This window comes from Thermobia domestica, chromosome 10 (genome assembly GCF_964235325.1).
Source record: "Thermobia domestica chromosome 10, izTheDome1.hap1.1, whole genome shotgun sequence".
In the NCBI taxonomy this organism is placed as follows: Eukaryota; Metazoa; Arthropoda; class Insecta; order Zygentoma; family Lepismatidae; genus Thermobia; species Thermobia domestica.
Window position 1 is genome coordinate 97497041 of NC_137463.1, and position 18770 is coordinate 97515810.

The window sequence follows — 18770 nt, forward strand, 5'->3', positions numbered from 1 at the left end:
CTCAGACCACACACCGTAGGCCAAGACAGCGACAAGTGACGTGGCTGACAATGTTCTGGACCAAACTTAATCTCTAAACCCTTTCACGTTCACATAATGGATTTTCCTGGCCTGCCACGAAGTACCTCAGGCGGTAGCTTTGCTGGTAACTTCGAACGGACCGCGTTTGTTGTTGAATATTCCTGCATGGGTCCTATTTGTGTCTAGCCTAGGCACGATATCTTTAGGTGTGATAACGTCGATGGTTAAATATATTCCCGATACTGTTTCACTATTCGATTGTACAAAAAAATTGCGTGAAAAAGAACTAGGATGTTCCCTTTCCAATAATGGTTTTCTTTCAGCAGCGTTTCACTAGCGTCAACACAACAATCCGGTGCCTGAGAGCTCAAGATACCACACTGATAAGGACGCCAGCTTTATGTATCTGGCGCAATTACACAAGCGGCAGCAACGTTGCCAAACCGATCGGATATTTATTATTATTATTATTATTATTATTATTATTATTATTATTATTATTATTATTATTATTATTATTATTATTATTTGAGTATATCGTTCACGATATGCTCCAAGGCTAAGAAAGATCCACGAACACAATGTTTATCTACCACAAAACCCACCTGGTGAAAGCTGGGATCGAACCAAGGACCCCATGCACCAGAGGTGAGCACTGTCCATTGATCTGCGCTTCTTTACCCTCTCTTGTCGGATATAAATGGATCGACCTTTTTTACAATAATCATTGTGCGGTTCCTTTAGGGCTATGCACGTTACTTATGCAGCTACGTGGTAGCGTGCAATATAATGGAACTATGTGACTAAAGAAAGAAAATAACACTTGAAAACCCAGTGTAAGATTAGTCCGAATAACAGTTCTCGTTTCTAGTGCTATAGATTTAATTGCTTAGAATATGAAGCTAAAATAATAATGTTTGGCGAAATAAATGATCGGCACTGAATGCTTGCCTCATAATCTTATAGAATCTGTAGGCAGATTGTTCTAATTAAAATTTATATGATTTGTATAAGACAAAGTAGGGATTGGTATTAATTATATAGAACTAGTTTCGATTCTTTTCGTGGGTAAAACTAGGTGCTTCACATAGCATAAATTTGCAGATAAATTGTCCAAAGCAAAAGGAAAAGTTGAAAATCAATATAAGCAATACAGAACATATTCTTTTACTGAAAGAACAGAACATTAGAGCTTTTAACTTTTTTACTGAAAAAGAAAATTAAAAATATTTTGTTTGAACATACATACCTTAAATCGTATCTTTGGAAAGCTTTCTACGTATTACTTGTAAAGAAATTAAGCTTGTATAGTATGTATATAAAGTTATATATATTTAAAACAATAGTCTGAATTTTTCTTTCTTTGCAGCTACCGGTTATCGGTTATATCGTGGATACAAGGAAGTTGCCACCGATGCAGATCGTCCGACAGATATTACACATTTGGTTTTTGTAATTCATGGCATTGGGCAAAAGATGGATACTGGTCGTATTATTCGAAACAGTTCAGCGTAAGTTTATAGTAATTACATTTTAGTATTGCGTATACTAAATTTTGTATTATATATACATAAGAAGAGTTTAGGGATAGCTCTTTTTTTCTCGAAAAAAATATCCACTCGTTGAAGTCAGGTCTGCGAGTAAATATGTGAAAATAACATTATCAGATAAATAATATACTTAGAAAAATTAAAGATACACTTTTTGATGATAGTTTGTTTGATACCTGTAAGAGTGTTCTTAATTTAAAAGTTGAAAAAGAAAACTAGTATCATGAGAGTCTTATCTACAGAGGACAATATCGGCTTGTACAAGAAAAAGGATATATATTTTGTCATCGTTAAATTCATTATTTAGTAATTTCTTAAGAAGGAAAACATCACTGCGAAATAATTAATAATAATAATAATAATAATAATAATAATAATAATAATATGTATCTATAGCTAGTTGGTTTAAGTGTGTGTTGTTCTACTGTTAATATTTATTTACTTTCCAATTAAATGTACGTGTCCTTTGTTAATTATCAGGGTTTAGGATTCTTGAGCACTGGTTTGCAGCTTCAGAACCTGTTTGTTTATGATCTGCTTGTTTTTGTGATTTTTTCTTTCTTTTGTTATTCATTTCCGTTGGCCTGAAGGATATAAAGTTAATATTCTATTTCTCGTTTTAAGTATGAGTGGTATACGCAGGCCTGTATTTATATATTGTGCGCCCCTGTGCTCTAAATAATGCCCCCCTCCCCCCACAAAATTTCCCTCCCCCCGAAAACGACCAATATTAGAGTTGATTTTACAGTTTTTGGGGCCACTGAGATGAGTAGTGACAGTTTTAATTCAATTCAACTTCGAGGTCATCGAGATTATAAAAGCAATCGAAAACGACAGATATTAGTGTTGAATTCATAGTTTTCGAGGTCGCTGAGTTTAACGGTATCATTTTTCATGATGTTCAAGTTCATCTTCATCCTTTGGAGTGGGGATGGGAGAGGATGACTTTTTAAAAACAATCAGATAAGCTAGCTAATTAGTAACTACTATAATTACAGCGAATTAAACACATTAACACATTTTCTCGCGCTTGCGCAGGACTCTGCTGTTGCTAGTTTTAAATATTACTTTATTGTGAATCTTAAAAATAAATCCAAAATTTTACCGCCTCCTAAATTCTGCCGCCCTGTGCTCGAGCACAGACTAGCACTTACCTAAATACGGGCCTGGGTATACGTAGAACCTTTCAAATCATTTCGAAGAATGAAAGTTCTTTCAATCTTAAGAGTTCTTAGATATTTTTGATGTTTTTCCTTATTTAATTAATTTATTTATTTTGGAGCTCCTTTGTGACTAAGCGATTAGCGTACACACTTTTGGCATGGGAGACCCGGGACTCTAAACTCAAAAATCAAATCAAATCGATTGTATTTATTTTTTCATTGATTATCTTTTCAAGTGCAATATAATGTAAGTTGGTACTTTATGCATAAGTTCCATCATACATTTATTATTGAGAAATGCGGAAACTGTAGTTCTTAGTAAATTTCGTACCTTTTGTTCATCGTCGCGATACCTCACATGATTTGGTTCAGGTGAAGGTAGGGAATTATTATTTAATCAAGTTACAGTCACTGAGAAATACTAATTTGATTTACGTAAACAATTACGTGTACAGTTCTGAAGAAAAGGGAAAATAATAATTACAAATGCGTGATAATTTGTGTAGTACTTGTTTATGTTTATGATAAAATATCAGCAAGAAGAGTGACATTTGACACATGTGATTTTCTTTTGTTAAATTTCTACATGTTATTTCCTGAAGCTTTTACTCATCACTCTGTTATTCTATACTAATTCATCAAAAATATTTAATACTCATGAATGCTTTCTTCTTTCTGATGTTAAGGTAGGGTAGTGCGGTGAAGGAGGAATCAAAAATTATTTGTTCATGTTATTCGGTTTATTCGATTACCCATCCTAAATTGTTCTTTGAAAAGAAACCAGTCTCCGTCAACGTCGCACTTTATTGAAGAAACCGCACATGATTGTAGACAGCTTTCAGCAAATTGAAATAAAACAGCAAAGAGCTAAGCAGAAACTTGAAGAATATATATATGTTTTCTGCGCGTCAATTGTTATAGTAATATTATAGTGATTTCAACTTATTACATTTTATATATGCATACAAAACTGGAATACTTAAACGTTTAACTTCAAAGGGTGTATTTGAAAATCGTAAAACAAATTTTTAGGAAGATATTCTGGAAAAATCAAACTAAGACGTATGCTGACACATCTTGTGTTATCTAATACTATTTGCCATACTTCACTGGACAATTGAATATTGAATTAATTGTGTTCATTAATTAGGAAGAATTTATGATTATAATTGTATTAGGTACTGATAGGTAATAATACAGTTGCTGGAATAAGAAGTATTCATTAGGCCAGTTAATTTTACGTAATAGTTTGTTTAGCAATTGTGTAGCGCCAGAATTTTGAGTCTTGATTACATTTACAGCGAATTGCATAATGTTACGTTGAGTTTCTCTGAACCTAACATCGTAGATTTATTATAGAATCCATATTATGTTTTGCATCAATTGCATATTGCATTATGCAGTAGTTATGCATTTATCAAATACGTCCATTAATTGTGACAATGTTTTTCATTTATCTGTTAAATAAGAACATGCCAGATATTAGGGTTTTTTAATTAAGCCTTACCTTTCGGAGTATATATTAATGACTCATACTTCAAACGTAATATGACTGCTGCATTTTAGAAGCAGTCAAACCAAGGCAAATAGAAAACTAAAATAAAAAAATAAATAAAAATAACGCTTTCATTTAGTTTCAGAGAATGTGTTGGATGGCTGAAGAAGAAATATTTTCCGTCTTGCGAACAACGAGCTGAATTCTTTCCAGTGGAATGGAGATCGTCATTAAAACTAGACGGGGGTAAGTACTTGAAGAAAAAGGCATTTGTAATCATAGAGAGTTACATTTATTGGACTTTGTTCAAGTTGAACTCAGATAATAAGAAAATATCTTTTGGAATGTAATTTTTGGAAGCTTTCGGGTTATTTATTTCAATAATACATTTTTAATATGGTTTTTGCTTCAGTATATCATATCTACAAAATAGTCGAAAGATCAGCATTTAGAGGTACCTGGAATGTAATCATAGTCAAAATTTAATTCTTCCATTTGAGACATTCTGTCACTAGGTCTTTATTAACATTGTTTTGATTAACTGAAATTGTTCTGATTTTTTGCATAATACAATATTAACAATATGTTTGCAGTTTATGATATTTAATATATTGTAAATGTCAAACAGTTGTTAGATGCCTAGATGTTAGTTGTTAGATGTTAATAAATTTTTAAAGATTATATGTCACCTGTGTTAAAATTCCAGCATTTTTAGAATTTTTACTCAAGTATCTTCTGTTGTTACATGAAACAATATTTGTAATTATAGAATTCCTTCAAACAAGACATTAACATACATTGCACAGTAATACTCATAATCACACGTTTATACATATACTGAGTGTACATATGCCATATCGCCAGACAAATTTATAAATAACATCAAAGGTAATGTTTCCAAAGATTTTATTAACTTTTTAATGCCGTCTGTGAAAAAGCTTGTTCTATACTACTGAAACTGCTATTTCACGTCATATTTTATCCAGATTAAATGTGAATCCATTGTACTTTAAAACAATAACTTCATATCTGTTGGTTTCAACATATGGAAGTCAGATACTGATGGCAAATCAAGTCTATAAGGGAAATATCAGTGTTTGTCATCTGAATTGTTGTGGTATTTTATCAGCTTTCGTGTCACTTGAATATATCCATATTACACTTACCTTGCTTTTCTCTTTACTGTGTGATATTTTACACATTAGATGAATTGTATATGGCCAAAAAGCATTCCATCACCACAGATGAATAGATGAATCATGTGCTATGTATTAGACCACTTGTAAAATAAATAAATTAAATAGAGAAATATACTTAGTATTCACCCCAAAACCGACATGCGAGTATAGTTATAATTCGTGTAGCGCACTATAGTTCCTACAATGCACCGTACACATTTCATTAAATATATACACTGCATACACCAAAAATTTCCTATTAAGAATCAGTTCTACCGAGCAACACTTAAAATTGATTTAGGTGAAATTATACACTGAAAGAGTGAACAGATTTGTGTAGAACATGAATGTTTGTAGGTTGTCATCTGCAGTCATGCCTGTTCATTCAGTTATGTGTGAATGGAACACTAAGGGGAATTCATGAATTAGTCTGTATTCCGTATGGACCTTGTCAAAATGTCATGTTACACATTATTACACCAGTACATAACGTTATCTATCAGAAAAATCTGATCAAAACTAAGATCTTATATTAATAATGTGAGTTACAGTTTCGCCATCGTACAAACCAGTATTTGTACAGGGCACTACAATCTTTCGTAATGTCGAATTATTACTTGTATTGCTAAGCTTATCGATGTTTCGTTCGGAAGAACCTAATCTTATTATTAAGATAGAATATTCGTAAAACTGATAGCTCAGTGACAAAATGGTCATATTTGGACTTCAGATTCTATTTGATACTGGAAACTTGAATATAGTAGAAGAGATGGAAATTCTAATAGACATGTGCATTTGTTTGTTGAACTGGAATACTCCAATGAATCTTGTACTCACCATGTTTATCCTACATCAAACCTGCTTGACAACAAACTTAAGTTTTTGGGTTCCAAATATGATCATTTTTCTACTGAGTCGATCTAATTCTAATAAAATATTAATGTTTATATGTATATTTTTGTTTTAGGAATAGTAGAGTCCATTACACCTCACAAATTACTTGGCCTTAGACAAATGCTTAATTCAAGTGCAATGGATATAATGTATTATACTAGCCCGTTGTATGGAGTCGAGGTAAGTTCCATTTGTAAATAGTTTATAGAAGGTATAAATGATCTTCAAACTCAACTTATTAACTTAATGCGTATCAGTTTAATAGCGCATGTTTAAAGAATAATTTCGGTGTCGGTATGCTACTCCAGCACTGAAATGCTAATCATCAACAGAAAACCGAAGTCGGAAAAAATGAAATGAAATCTTTAAGTTTTACGTCCCACGGTTATGCCGGTTAGGCTAAAGGAGACGGTGATGATGAGAGATGAGTGAAATGGTGGAATGAAGAAAGTGGGAGGAAACGGAAGAACCCCGAGAAAACCCACGAGCACGGTGTTTGTCCACCACAAAGTTCACTTGGCGAGGGCTGGGATCGAACCCGGGACCCCAAGCACCAGAGGTGAACGCTCTACCACTGAGCCACCGCGCCCCCTAAACCGAAGTCGGGACACCATGTTACTTAACTACTACTAGTGCACCAGTTGCTTTTAATATTTTTAAATATGAATAAGTTCAAACATGCTAATTTAATTCATGTCATATTGTTGTGGGATGTGGCACAAAGGGTATTAAGTTTCAAATTGATCATAATTGTTTTCCGCGTTATATTGATATTTAGTCATGTGTTCATTATGTAGTAGATGCAAACACAATCTTATCCTAATATATCCCCTGTATGTGAGTAACTGTGATTTCTTCAGTATCCCGGCTGAAAATCAGTTTGATCAGTAAGATAGAGTAATGTTTTAAAAATTTTGGAAAGGGAAATGAACGAGAAGTACCGGGACCCTTTTGAACTGCATTTTGAATTGGTAGTCGTTTCACCAAGGCTAGTTTTCGCATTATATGTATTGTTTATTTATCAGTAACACTACTATCTGCTTCACTAAGAAATCCTAGGTGTCGTTACTTCAACACTGATACTTGCCTTTGTAAATATCTATGTGCCAGTAATGCCAGCAAATATTCGAGTTGGTTTTCAACAACGTCGTACAAATTAAATGTGATAAGTTTCACAGAACAGTTTGGAAACCGCGCAGCAGAAAAAAAAAATCTCAAATCCAGTGTGCATGATTGGAAGATCTTTCAACTACTGAAGAACTAATTCAAACTTGTAATCCATGTCATCGACTATGAACTCAAAGTTCTTTGCACGAACTGATTTTAGAGAACGAAGTTTTAAATTGCAATCATAATAATTCTGTTATGCGTTTGCTGTATATGCAGTGATGTAGAAATACGGACTAGCCTCGTATTCATGCATTATATACTGTAAAAGTTGGTTATATTTTATCTGGAAATGAACTGTAACTGATATATACGAGGTCTGGCTAAAGAGTAACGGGACTGGAGCCAAACGTACGGTTTGTCGCAGACTTACAAATTAAAAAGTACATACTTCCCTCCCTTCTCTATATACGTTTGCTTACGAAGTTCCCATTGTTGGAAGCAGTTGTAAATATCTTCAGGTGTCACTGTCTTGAGTACTGGTATCTTTTTCTGCCTCACCTCTTCCACAATCTGAAAATGAGTTCCCTTGAGTGTGGATTTCAGTTCCCGAAAAGGAAAAAATCACGGTGCCAAGTCCGGCTAATAAGACGGTTGTTCCAGCACTGGAATTTTCTTAGCTACCAGAAATTGCTTAACATTGAAAGCAGTATGCGAAGAAGCATTGTCGTGATGCGCAATGCGTTCATTGTTTTTCCACAAAAAATCCATTGGTATAGGCCTATGTGGTTATTTTATCGGAACACTAAAAAACAACCTATCGTTTTTCACATCGTATCCTTCCCTCCTTTAACAGATAAAAAAGGGAAATTTAATCAAATACACTATCCAAACTGACACTGTAAAATACCTGTACATTGTAAATGTATACTATAATAAGAAGCATGCATGGTTCCACTCATGTAATAAAATGACAGTCCATCCACTAGCAGACAGCTCCCAAAACAATGACTGGTGTCTGCGGGACATGTTCATAAGAACCACTGCCAAACTGAATCAACACCTTCAGACTTTGTCCGTTGTTTCTGGTATCTGTTAAAGAGAGATCCATAAGACCGAGGGATGTGTGTATAGTTGCGAATTTGATGTTCAAAGAGTGTCAAATGTACAACTAGGACCGGGTTGATGTGCAAACTACTACACTAGTTTATCGTCTTCATGACCAGCAATACATATATTTCTCGTATGAAGAAATGTTAATTTCCTGTAGATTTTACATAAAGTGCAGAAGATTGTTCTAAAGTAATATTACTAGAATATCCAATAAAAATGGTCTTATATTTTCGAAATAAGATGACAATTAAGAAGATATCAAATAATCAGTTTTAATCCATATCTTATAATTTTACTTTTCGTTACTTTATAGGACTGTATAACATAATCTAGGCGTTATAGTACTAGTTACATGGTAGCCTAATGATTATCTTACATGTCTTTGTATACTCATCCCGAGTTAATTCCTGGTGGTACAAGAAACATTTTATAACTAACCAGAAGTCTTTTTGTATTCTACTTAATTTTCGAGCTTTATACTTAGCTCTTCAACTGAGTGATTTTGAGAAATAGTTACTTGTGAGATTATAAGGTTAAATATGAACGTAAAAGGTAAAAATTAATCTCCAGGCGGTAAATATCCGTCTGGTACCCAGATACATCTTCTTGTGTGTACATGGATATTTTAGATATAACTTGTTCCTGTATAATATAATTTCTTGAAGTGCTTGAGTTATGTACCGTAATTTTCAGGCAGAAGCGCGTGACGTTTTTAGTAGCTTACAACTGAAAATATACGTCTTTCAAGCAATGTTCTTCATTATAATTGTTATTACTATTTATTTGATTTAAAGTACAAGTCCTTAACATTTAATGGTATTTTCCTCAACTTCTATGTGTAAAATTATTCAGTTGTTATAACGGGTGATTCTTTTAAAACTCACGGATTTTATTTGGGTCTAGAATTTCTAACTGAAGTCTGATTTTCATGCGGTTTGTGGCAAATGATCAAGAAAGAATGGGAGATTTATGGGACTATGTTTACTGGTTTAAATTCATCTGGGGTAATATCGATTACGCCTCAAGAAAAACAACAAATTTTCGCCAGTGTACCTTACAATTGGAATGAAGTTCGGTGTGGTGTGGAGATTTGAGTTTTGTTCGTTAGATGACAATCTTGCCAAGGTCAATAAGAAACAGGAAACTGGGCCGGCTGTATTGGGAATTGTGCTGTACAATTCTGTGCTACTGTGTGAGTATGATCAGCGCACAGTGAGAATAATGTACACTTTGGAAGAACATCATTTTATCGTTAAAACTTTGGAGAACGGAATCTGGTGTTGCTATGCAAAGAGCGTTCAGAAACAAATTTACCTCACATTCTTCCTCAGACAGGAACATAATGTGGTCGCTAGTGAATAAATTGGAAGAAACAGGATCGGTTCTGAGTGAGACAGGGAACATCGGATCCCGCAGGCGGGTGTTGTGAAAGATGTCAGTTATCGACTCCTTAGGTCACTCAAGAAATCTCCGTCGTTTGTGGCAAGAAATCAGCTATAGCTATTTAACATGTGATTTATGGGCGTTACCACTATCACTTAATTTGTATTCTCACTAACACTTAATTTGTTTTCTGCAGTTTCGCTTCAAAAATCCAAAACCTCATTCTAATTGTAAGGTACACTGGCGAAAATTTGCTGTTTTTCTTGAGGCGTGATCTATATTATCTCGGATGAATTTGAACAATTAAACAGTCCCATAAATCTCCCATCCGTCCTTGATCATTTGCCACAAACCGCATGAAAATCGGACTTCAGTTAGAAATTCTAGACCCAAATGAAATCCGTGAGTTTTAAAAGAATCACCCTGTATAAGTCTATGATTATATGACAGTTCAGTGTTCCTTATATTTTTAAATGCATTTTAAGAATACTTAGTGAAAGTTTTCTCACAGATTTATACATTTTTGCTTAAACTAGAAATACGAATCACTGAACAAATCAACGTTTATTTAAAAATATTATTTTATTTAAAAAAATATTTTTAATTCAACATTGTTTAGTTCAGTAATTTGTATTTCTGGTTTAAGTTATTTAAGATAGCAAAGCTAGTATGAACCTTTTTGCTATACTTCTGTAATGAAGTGTCATAAAGTAAGTGTGTTAAAATAGTATCTTGTTTATTATTGTATAACTCAGTTTAGTAAGGTATAATTTTATATTTACAGGTGCAAAGAGGATTATGCGAGGAATTGAATAGGTTATATAGTATGTTTGCACAACGAAACCCATATTTCGTCGCAAATGGTGGGAAAGTTTCAGTGATAGCTCATTCCTTAGGCTGTGTAATATTCTATGATATCGTTACTGGATGGGTGCCACCGAATGACATTTTAGCACATGTAAGTTTAATCATTATGAAGCACATTCAGTTAGGTAAATGTGAAAAATATAAAGTGAGGAAGGAAAAAAAACAAACATAAACACGATTTCAAATAAGGCATGGAAGGCCTTTTTTCGAAAACTAATGAACATATTAGATAAACATTTCATTACCTCCGGAACTAAATAATATTGTATAAAATAGAACATTTAGATGATGATGATGATGATGATGATGATGATGATGATGATGATGATGATGATGATGATGATGATGATGATGATGATGATGATGATGATGATGATGATGATGATGATGATGATGATGATGATGATGATGATGATGATGATGATGATGATGATGATGATGATGATGATGATGATGATGATGATGATGATGATGATGATGATGATGATGATGATGATGATGATGATGATGATGATGATGATGATGATGATGATGATGATGATGATGATGATGATGATGATGATGATGATTATTATTATTATTATTATTATTATTATTATTATTATTATTATTAGTAATAATAATAATAAAGATTTGTTTATAAACTTCAAAATGTTTCACTGCTGCTTTTGGATATTTGTTGCAAATATTGAAGAGCTGTAAATTCAGTCAAGTTTCTCATTTTTCTTTTGAATGTTCCTGGATCACAGTCACTCGGCGAAAACAGGTACACTACAGTCGACGAGAACTATCTTGGCAGTGACGTCAGCGCTCTCAGTTGCAAGGCTACCAACTTACGCTATTCACAAATAGTACTTAGAAAGCACACTGAACGCTTCGCACGTCACGTCGAAACTGCAGTGTAATAATATGCTGTTAGCAAACTATGGGAGAATTTAGATAACAATTGTATAATTCTAGTATATATGTGCATTGTTATGACAAAAAAAGAAAAAAATAAGATTACACTAACAATTATCAGAATATTTTAAAATGTACACAATAAATCAGAACAATGCAAGTAGAAATAATGTACTCTTACCTTTAGTCTATCATTGGTGAGCAACCGAGGTCATCTGAATCGTCGCTATAAATTCCAGGCCCGTCTTCCCGATCACTGTCTCTTACAGAACTATCGGATTCTGAATGGCTTCCAACACTCACAATTAAATTGTCAACCCGTTCATCCATAAGACAGTCCTTTTCCCAGTAAAACTGTTCCCATTTACGCGAGTTTCCAACAGCCTTCCTCCAGTCTTCATTCGTTACTTGTTTGAAAGCTTCTTCAATAAGCTTCTCTACACCTTGTTTGGTAAAAGTTTTGTTATTGACAGCGATGTATTTCTTCACGTTTGCCCATATTAATTCAATAGGGTTAAGGTCAGCATGGTATGGCGGTAGTCTTATTACTTTATGTCCTTTGCTTGTTGCAAATTCATCAATAACGTATTTTACATGTTGAGGTTTGTTTTTCTTTATCAATTCATAAAGTTCAGCTTTCAAGAAATCCGGACTATGGGGTACATTATGAGCCGATAACCAGGACAACATTTCTGATTTTCTACTATTGGAAGTTGGAACTTTTTCAATTTGTTTGTTATGAAATGGAGCATTGTCAAGAATGATCACTGAGTTTTCTGGCAAATTTGGAATGAGTTGCTCTTGAAACCACGAAAAAAATTTATCGCCATTCATGTCACCATGATAATCTCCAGCGCTTGATTTAGAGAAAAAGACCAGCTTTGCACCTTCTACAAACCCGTTTTCACTATCGGCATGAACGAGAATGAACCGAGGACCTTTTCCAGTAGGAACTCGTAACCCTCCAGAGCCCTTCGAGTCCAACCAGACTTTCGGTACAGTATGATGCGTATGAACAAAACTTTCATCCAAGTAAACAAATTGTCTTTGAGGTTCGTTTACGCGCAACCTCCTCACTTCGCGTATATATTTATGTCGCCAAACGACAATATCGTTTCTTTCAAGAAGCAGATTTCTATTCCCAATAGAATGTTTTTTAAACCTAAAACCCAACTTGTGCAGTATTTGTCGTAATACCCACTCAGAACCCTTCAAGTTAATGCTTTTCTTAAGTTCATACAATAATTTATTTACGGTCACGGCAATGCCTTCAGCATACGTATTGTGAATTGTTCTACGAACTACTGCTTCGTCGAAAGAATCTAAATTTGTTTGTCTTTTCTGGGTATTTGGTCTTGCATTACCGGGTGTCACGACGGGTTATCCTGCATTTAGACTTTTCTCCTTCTCTTTCACAACTCGCCACACGGATCTCTCACTGACACATGTTGCTCGGGAGGTTTCACGCACACTATCAGATTTATTATTATTTGCTGCAAAAAAATTGTAAACATTAAAAACAATGTCTCTTGCATCACTATGCAACGGCTTGCCTTTCTTTATGGCACTATCACCCATTCTTATACACAAAATTTCAAACATGATAACAAAACAAAGGATTCACAACTCTCACCAGTCACTACACACTGTATAGCCCTACACAAAGAAAATACGCGCTTTCCAGTTCATTTAGTTTCACTTTTTTTTTTTTTGTGTGTGTGTGTGTGTGTGTGTTTGTGTTTGTGTTTTCTGGAAGCGCTGTTCCTGTGCCCTAGCGGTAAATATTAGGATTTTCGAAGCTACATTCACAACCCCCACGCTCTGTTTCCGCGCGCAAGAAACACGTTCACATATCATCCTCTAATTCAAGAACCGTGATAGGTAAAAACATGGGGGTTTCTTTAAAATAAACTTTGGACTTCCCTTTCCATTTCGTCCACTGCATGTTTGTGTCTTCTTCAACAGAACGCAAGTTTGTAGCATGTTTAAATCTGAATGTTGTTAGAACAGAATAAAAACTAAGTGGCTATCATTTAAAATTATTTTCCACATATTTACAATATAAAATTCAAATATAAAATAATCATATTCTTCATGAAAGTTATATAAATTGAAAAGCAAAAAATATAGCATTTACGTCTTCTCGAACTCCAGTTATCGTTATACAAAGATGAAAAGTATATTTGTCAGAAATGAATCTCCCATTTCAGTTCATTTCCTTTCGCTTTCCTGTTGTAGAGAACACAGTTTACTGTTAAGTTGGTATTTGTGTTCGCGCATTTTCTCTTTCCTGAGATTGGACGTTGAATTGAACGAAACGTCTTCTTTAACCAGTGGGACTGCATTTGAGCAATAGCGGTGGGACTGCCAAGATAATTCTCGGGCACTGTAGAAAGTTTCTTACAGTGTGTAAGAACATTATCATGCACATTCGTATGGCCATACACGACCTGATATTTCATGACGAATTATTTTCTGTGGCTTGATCCCGTGTTCAATCTCTGATATACGTATTTGGCTCAGATAAAGGGCCATGTTTTAACATTTTCGCCACCATAGATCATTAAAAAGATGTCATTACGTGCGCTCCTGGACCGAAGGAAATTTTACGCCCCTCGTATTTGTTCGTATTCAGTTATATGTAAGCAGAAAAAACACAAGTGTCCCAACAAAAACAAAACATTATTGGCTGCAAAGGCAGAACTATAAGCAATATCGTCATCTCCTTCTAGAACCAATATAATCATAACAGGAAAAGTAGGTCGCGCTGTAATACCAAACATTGTTTTCAGTTTAGATCTCCCTAAATTTCATTCATGAACAGCCTCTTTTTTCCGCATCCATACTTCAGTCTCGAGTTTTTAAATGTCTCCCCCTGGGAATTTGCAGCTTTTGGCCCTGGCGCGTAAATACGAGACTGCACCCAGGTAGTAGTTTTGATTTCCTTTTAAGCAGTAGGTTCCATCGCATGTAGCTTTGATATACTCAACTTCTTGATAAATCATTGTTTACATTTGATCGTAAAGAAAGAATGCTTCATGTTCTGCTTTTTTTCGTAATACCTTTCAATGTAAATACAGTATTTGTTCTCAGCTCGTAATTCATAATTTTAAAAAAGCCAGAATAAGAATCAAAATATTGTGACAAACTTAAATTGTAATTTATTCTGCCAGAACACAAGACCAAGTGGCATTATGACAGCTTGTTAAAATTTCAATACACCGTGATTAATGTAGATATTAGCAAACATAAATTCTAGTGAAACAGTATTCATGTGTGTAAATTCGAGCTTAATTTGCAATAGAAATAGTTTTAAGTATTAGTATTTTGAGAAATTATACTGCAGAATAAGTTGATGGTTTGTTTTAAGAGGCATAATTTTCTTCTTTTCAGTATAATTATGGTAATGATGCCATTAGTAGTGTTTAATATAATCAAATATGCAAATGTTCAAATGTAATTGTTAGTGTGATTAGCTGAAGAAAGAAGTAGGTATTAAGTTCAAAGCAGAATGGTAACAATGTAATAATTGAAGTGAGTGTTAGCGAAGGATATACTATTCGTCTCGATTGGCATTTGTGTGTTTGTCCATCCGTCTATTCCACGATAGGTCTTGTATGGTATGTGCCTTCCTTCTAATTGCAGAAATAACCATATTGTTTGGTTTGCAATTCATCAAGTAAAAGAGGGTGAAATCCGCCCCATGTAAAAAAATTCGATTATGACAAAACTTAATGCATATTTTTTTTATGATATTGGAAATGTCCCCACTGTTTAGGATTAAAATCTGCCAGGAACAAAAGTCTGAATTCACCCTTCCCCCTCAATTTCAAAGAATGTTCCACGATAATTTCCATTACGGCTGTTCAATTTTGGTGTAATATGTCGTACATATTCTTTAAGATTCCACAGTCGATCACTTCGCATGAAACTAAAATCGAAAAAAGTAATGGTATCACCTTCCCCCGAATTTTTAATTCCACGATAACTTATATAAAATCCACTCGGTTTTGATACAATGTTATGTTTATTTTCTTCGATCTCTTCCGTAATCCCATGCCTTTAGAATTAAATAGTTAAGAGTAGGAGCGAGTTTAGCCCACTAATGTGATAGGCATTCTCCCTTCCTCCGATTTAAAAAAATATGATCCAAGATAACTTTCGTAAATATTAGATTTTCATGGAATATGGCATGTACTTTCTGAGGCTGCACAATCATTTTTACCACTTTTATTTATAATCAGTTGAGAACAAGAGAATGAACCCACTCCCAATGTTTATATATATATATATATATATATATATATATATAGATAGATAGATAGATAGATAGATAGATATTGATTGATTCATTCTTTCTTTCATTCATTCATTTATTCATTCTTTCTTTCATTCATTTATTCATTCATTCTTTCTTTTTCTTTCTTTTTCTTTCATTCTTTCTTTCTGTTTTTGATAGCTTTTGTAAATATTATTGATTTTAACACAATATGATGTACATGTTTGTGATAACAAAAGAGACACTGACCAAAGCTTAAAACTTTACTTTATTTTAAATTATAATTTGTAACTGTTTCGGATATCTAGCATATCCTTCTTCAGACACGATCGAAATTAATGAAAATACAGACATATATATAAATGTTGTTATAACAGAGTTTAAATTCTTTAACCGTCATATATATATTCATTGTTATAAAACATTTTTAAATTCTTTTAACAGTCATATATAGAGTCATTGTTGTACTTTTTTATTTTTATTTATTTATTTATTTTTCTTATTTACCGAGGCCTTCAGCACATCCTATATATCATGTTTGTGATGTTCACATAATTCCCAGTCTTGCAGTTGAAGTCAGTCAAATATGAGGACTCACTTAATCTGCTCCACCCCTCCCGGAAGATTTAAATAAAAATTCTGCGATAAATTTCGTAAAAACTACAGTTTGTCGAATATGATGTAATTTTTTCTGATAATTTCCAAACGTCTCAATTACTTGTAGTTGAAATGGACCAATAATAAGGGACTACGTTTTGCCCAATTTTATACAACATATTTTCCTGAATATTTATTAATTTTTATAGGACATCGTGTGTGTTTTGCGAGAGATTAGAGACTTACTTCAGTAGTTTGGGGTTAAAATTAGTAAGAGGGAGGATCGCTCACTCAACAATGCACCACATCACTTTATTATTATTATTATTATTATTATTATTATTATTATTATTATTATTATTATTATTATTATTAATAATAATAATAATAATAATAATAATAATAATAATAATAATTGCAAAATAGATGATAACGCAGGATAGTTTGATTATCTTCAAGAATTTATTCTTCGTATTCTGATGGAAATCTAGCGATATAGGAAGCATGTCTTATACATAAGGATATTCCAAACTATCAGTTGAACAACTCACCAAGTTTTGTTTGACATTAATGAACCTCAGCATACGTCATCCCACACAAGTTGCAACATGTCAACATCAACAGTATTATAATATGAATGATCCCCAACAAATTGTAGCAATCTTCAACAGGGGAACAGTAGACATAATTAATCTTAAAGTATTCCCAAAGGTATCAAATAAATAAACAATCCAATCGGGTGATAATATCAAGGGAGCAGCCCGCTGCAACTTATCCATTTCTCGGGGAAATGTCTAAAATACCACATCGTAAGACCAGTGAGAGGACTTGTAGATAATGATTTCATCACAAAACAAAACTCTTCGTATATATTCCCTATCTTCGGTGATTTTGTTTAACATTAAACAAGCGATTTCAAAATGCAAAGAACAGTCATTTGACTCCAACGCTTGGACGATTTACGCTTTGTAAGCATTAAGATATAATTGCTTATTTTTATAAACTTACGAACAATTGTTTTCAACCCATGTAAGTCCCGGGAGGCACAAGGATTGAATTTAGAGCGCTAGGTTAAAATGCAGTTTGTCAACAGTTTCTTGCGACACTCCTGTTTGTTCACTCCGCAGTAAACCACTCACACTATCGGTTTGTAAGTTCGTTTCTACATCAGAATGCTGGACTTGAAGGATGGATTTACGTCCATATTGAAAGCAAAGGTGCCTTAGTACCGTAGTTAGCAACTTGGTCTCCGTACACCAGAGTACTCGGAGCCTTCTCTTGTGGTGTTCTTTGACTTAGTCAGTCTGAAAGGAATCCGTACAGCATTATCTCTTCCCTTATAATAACTTTCTCTCTCTTTCTCTTTCTATCTATTTATCTGTTCCTTGCTCTACTTTCCATACCACATGCTTTTCTCTGTCCTATTTTTCTTTCCATAATAGCGCTTTTTCTGTTTCTTTGTTTTGTCTTTCTCTTTGAATCTGGCTTGGAAGACAATTCTCAACCTTACAAGGAATACGTGTATTTTTATTGTGTCTTAACCGTGTGAGTCGGTGAATGTTACATAGAATAATGTAATATACTATTACTAAATTAATTGATAATATATAATATAAAAGTAGAAGTTTAAAAAGAGTAGCCGTTTGTTCTTTAGTGACTAGGAATAAAGAGTAATAAATGGAAACTTTTGTATTGGAACATAGTGCCAAATATGCTTGTGCTAATAAATCTTAGACATTAAATTGTAACAAATTTTCAGTGCACAAAGAAAATTTTGTGAGTAAGTTGTTTCCAAATAGCGGACATTTTTAAAAGATCTTGCAAATGTATTGAACTGTTTGTGGAAACAAATAGCTGAGACAGAAGACAATGTGTTTTCCTTTTTTCTCTCTTTTAGGAAGGTTCTGGTTCTTTCGATGGTGAATCTTCAGCAAACTGTAGTCCAAGTTTATTGAGAAGAAGAAGAAGCTCTTTTGCTTGGGTTAAACCAGCGAAATCTGGATTGCTTTTTGAGGTATAATAGTAATTAAGAAATGTGTATTGAATGAAGAAGTATTTCTGTTTTCATAAAACTAAGTTTGTTTTTAATTGCTTGCATATATTGTAGTGGTCTTATATTCATATGCTAAATAACTTCTCTCTCTCTCTCTCTCTCTCTTTTTTTTTTTTTTTTTTATTTTCTCGTTTTCCCCCATTTTATAACTGATACTTGGATAAATATCC

General features: G+C 33.6%; 1 protein-coding gene across 1 annotated transcript in view; it reads left to right on the plus strand.

Moving 5' to 3' along the window:
• LOC145662592 (phospholipase DDHD1-like) overlaps nt 1–18770 on the plus strand; it is a 63813-nt gene that overhangs the window by 15718 nt on the left and 29325 nt on the right. Inside the window, exons 4-8 of the mRNA XM_081728309.1 lie at nt 1391–1532; nt 4369–4475; nt 6375–6481; nt 10689–10862; nt 18445–18561. Coding sequence (XP_081584435.1) covers nt 1391–1532; nt 4369–4475; nt 6375–6481; nt 10689–10862; nt 18445–18561 — 647 coding nt within the window. The remainder of the gene's footprint in view (nt 1–1390; nt 1533–4368; nt 4476–6374; nt 6482–10688; nt 10863–18444; nt 18562–18770) is intronic.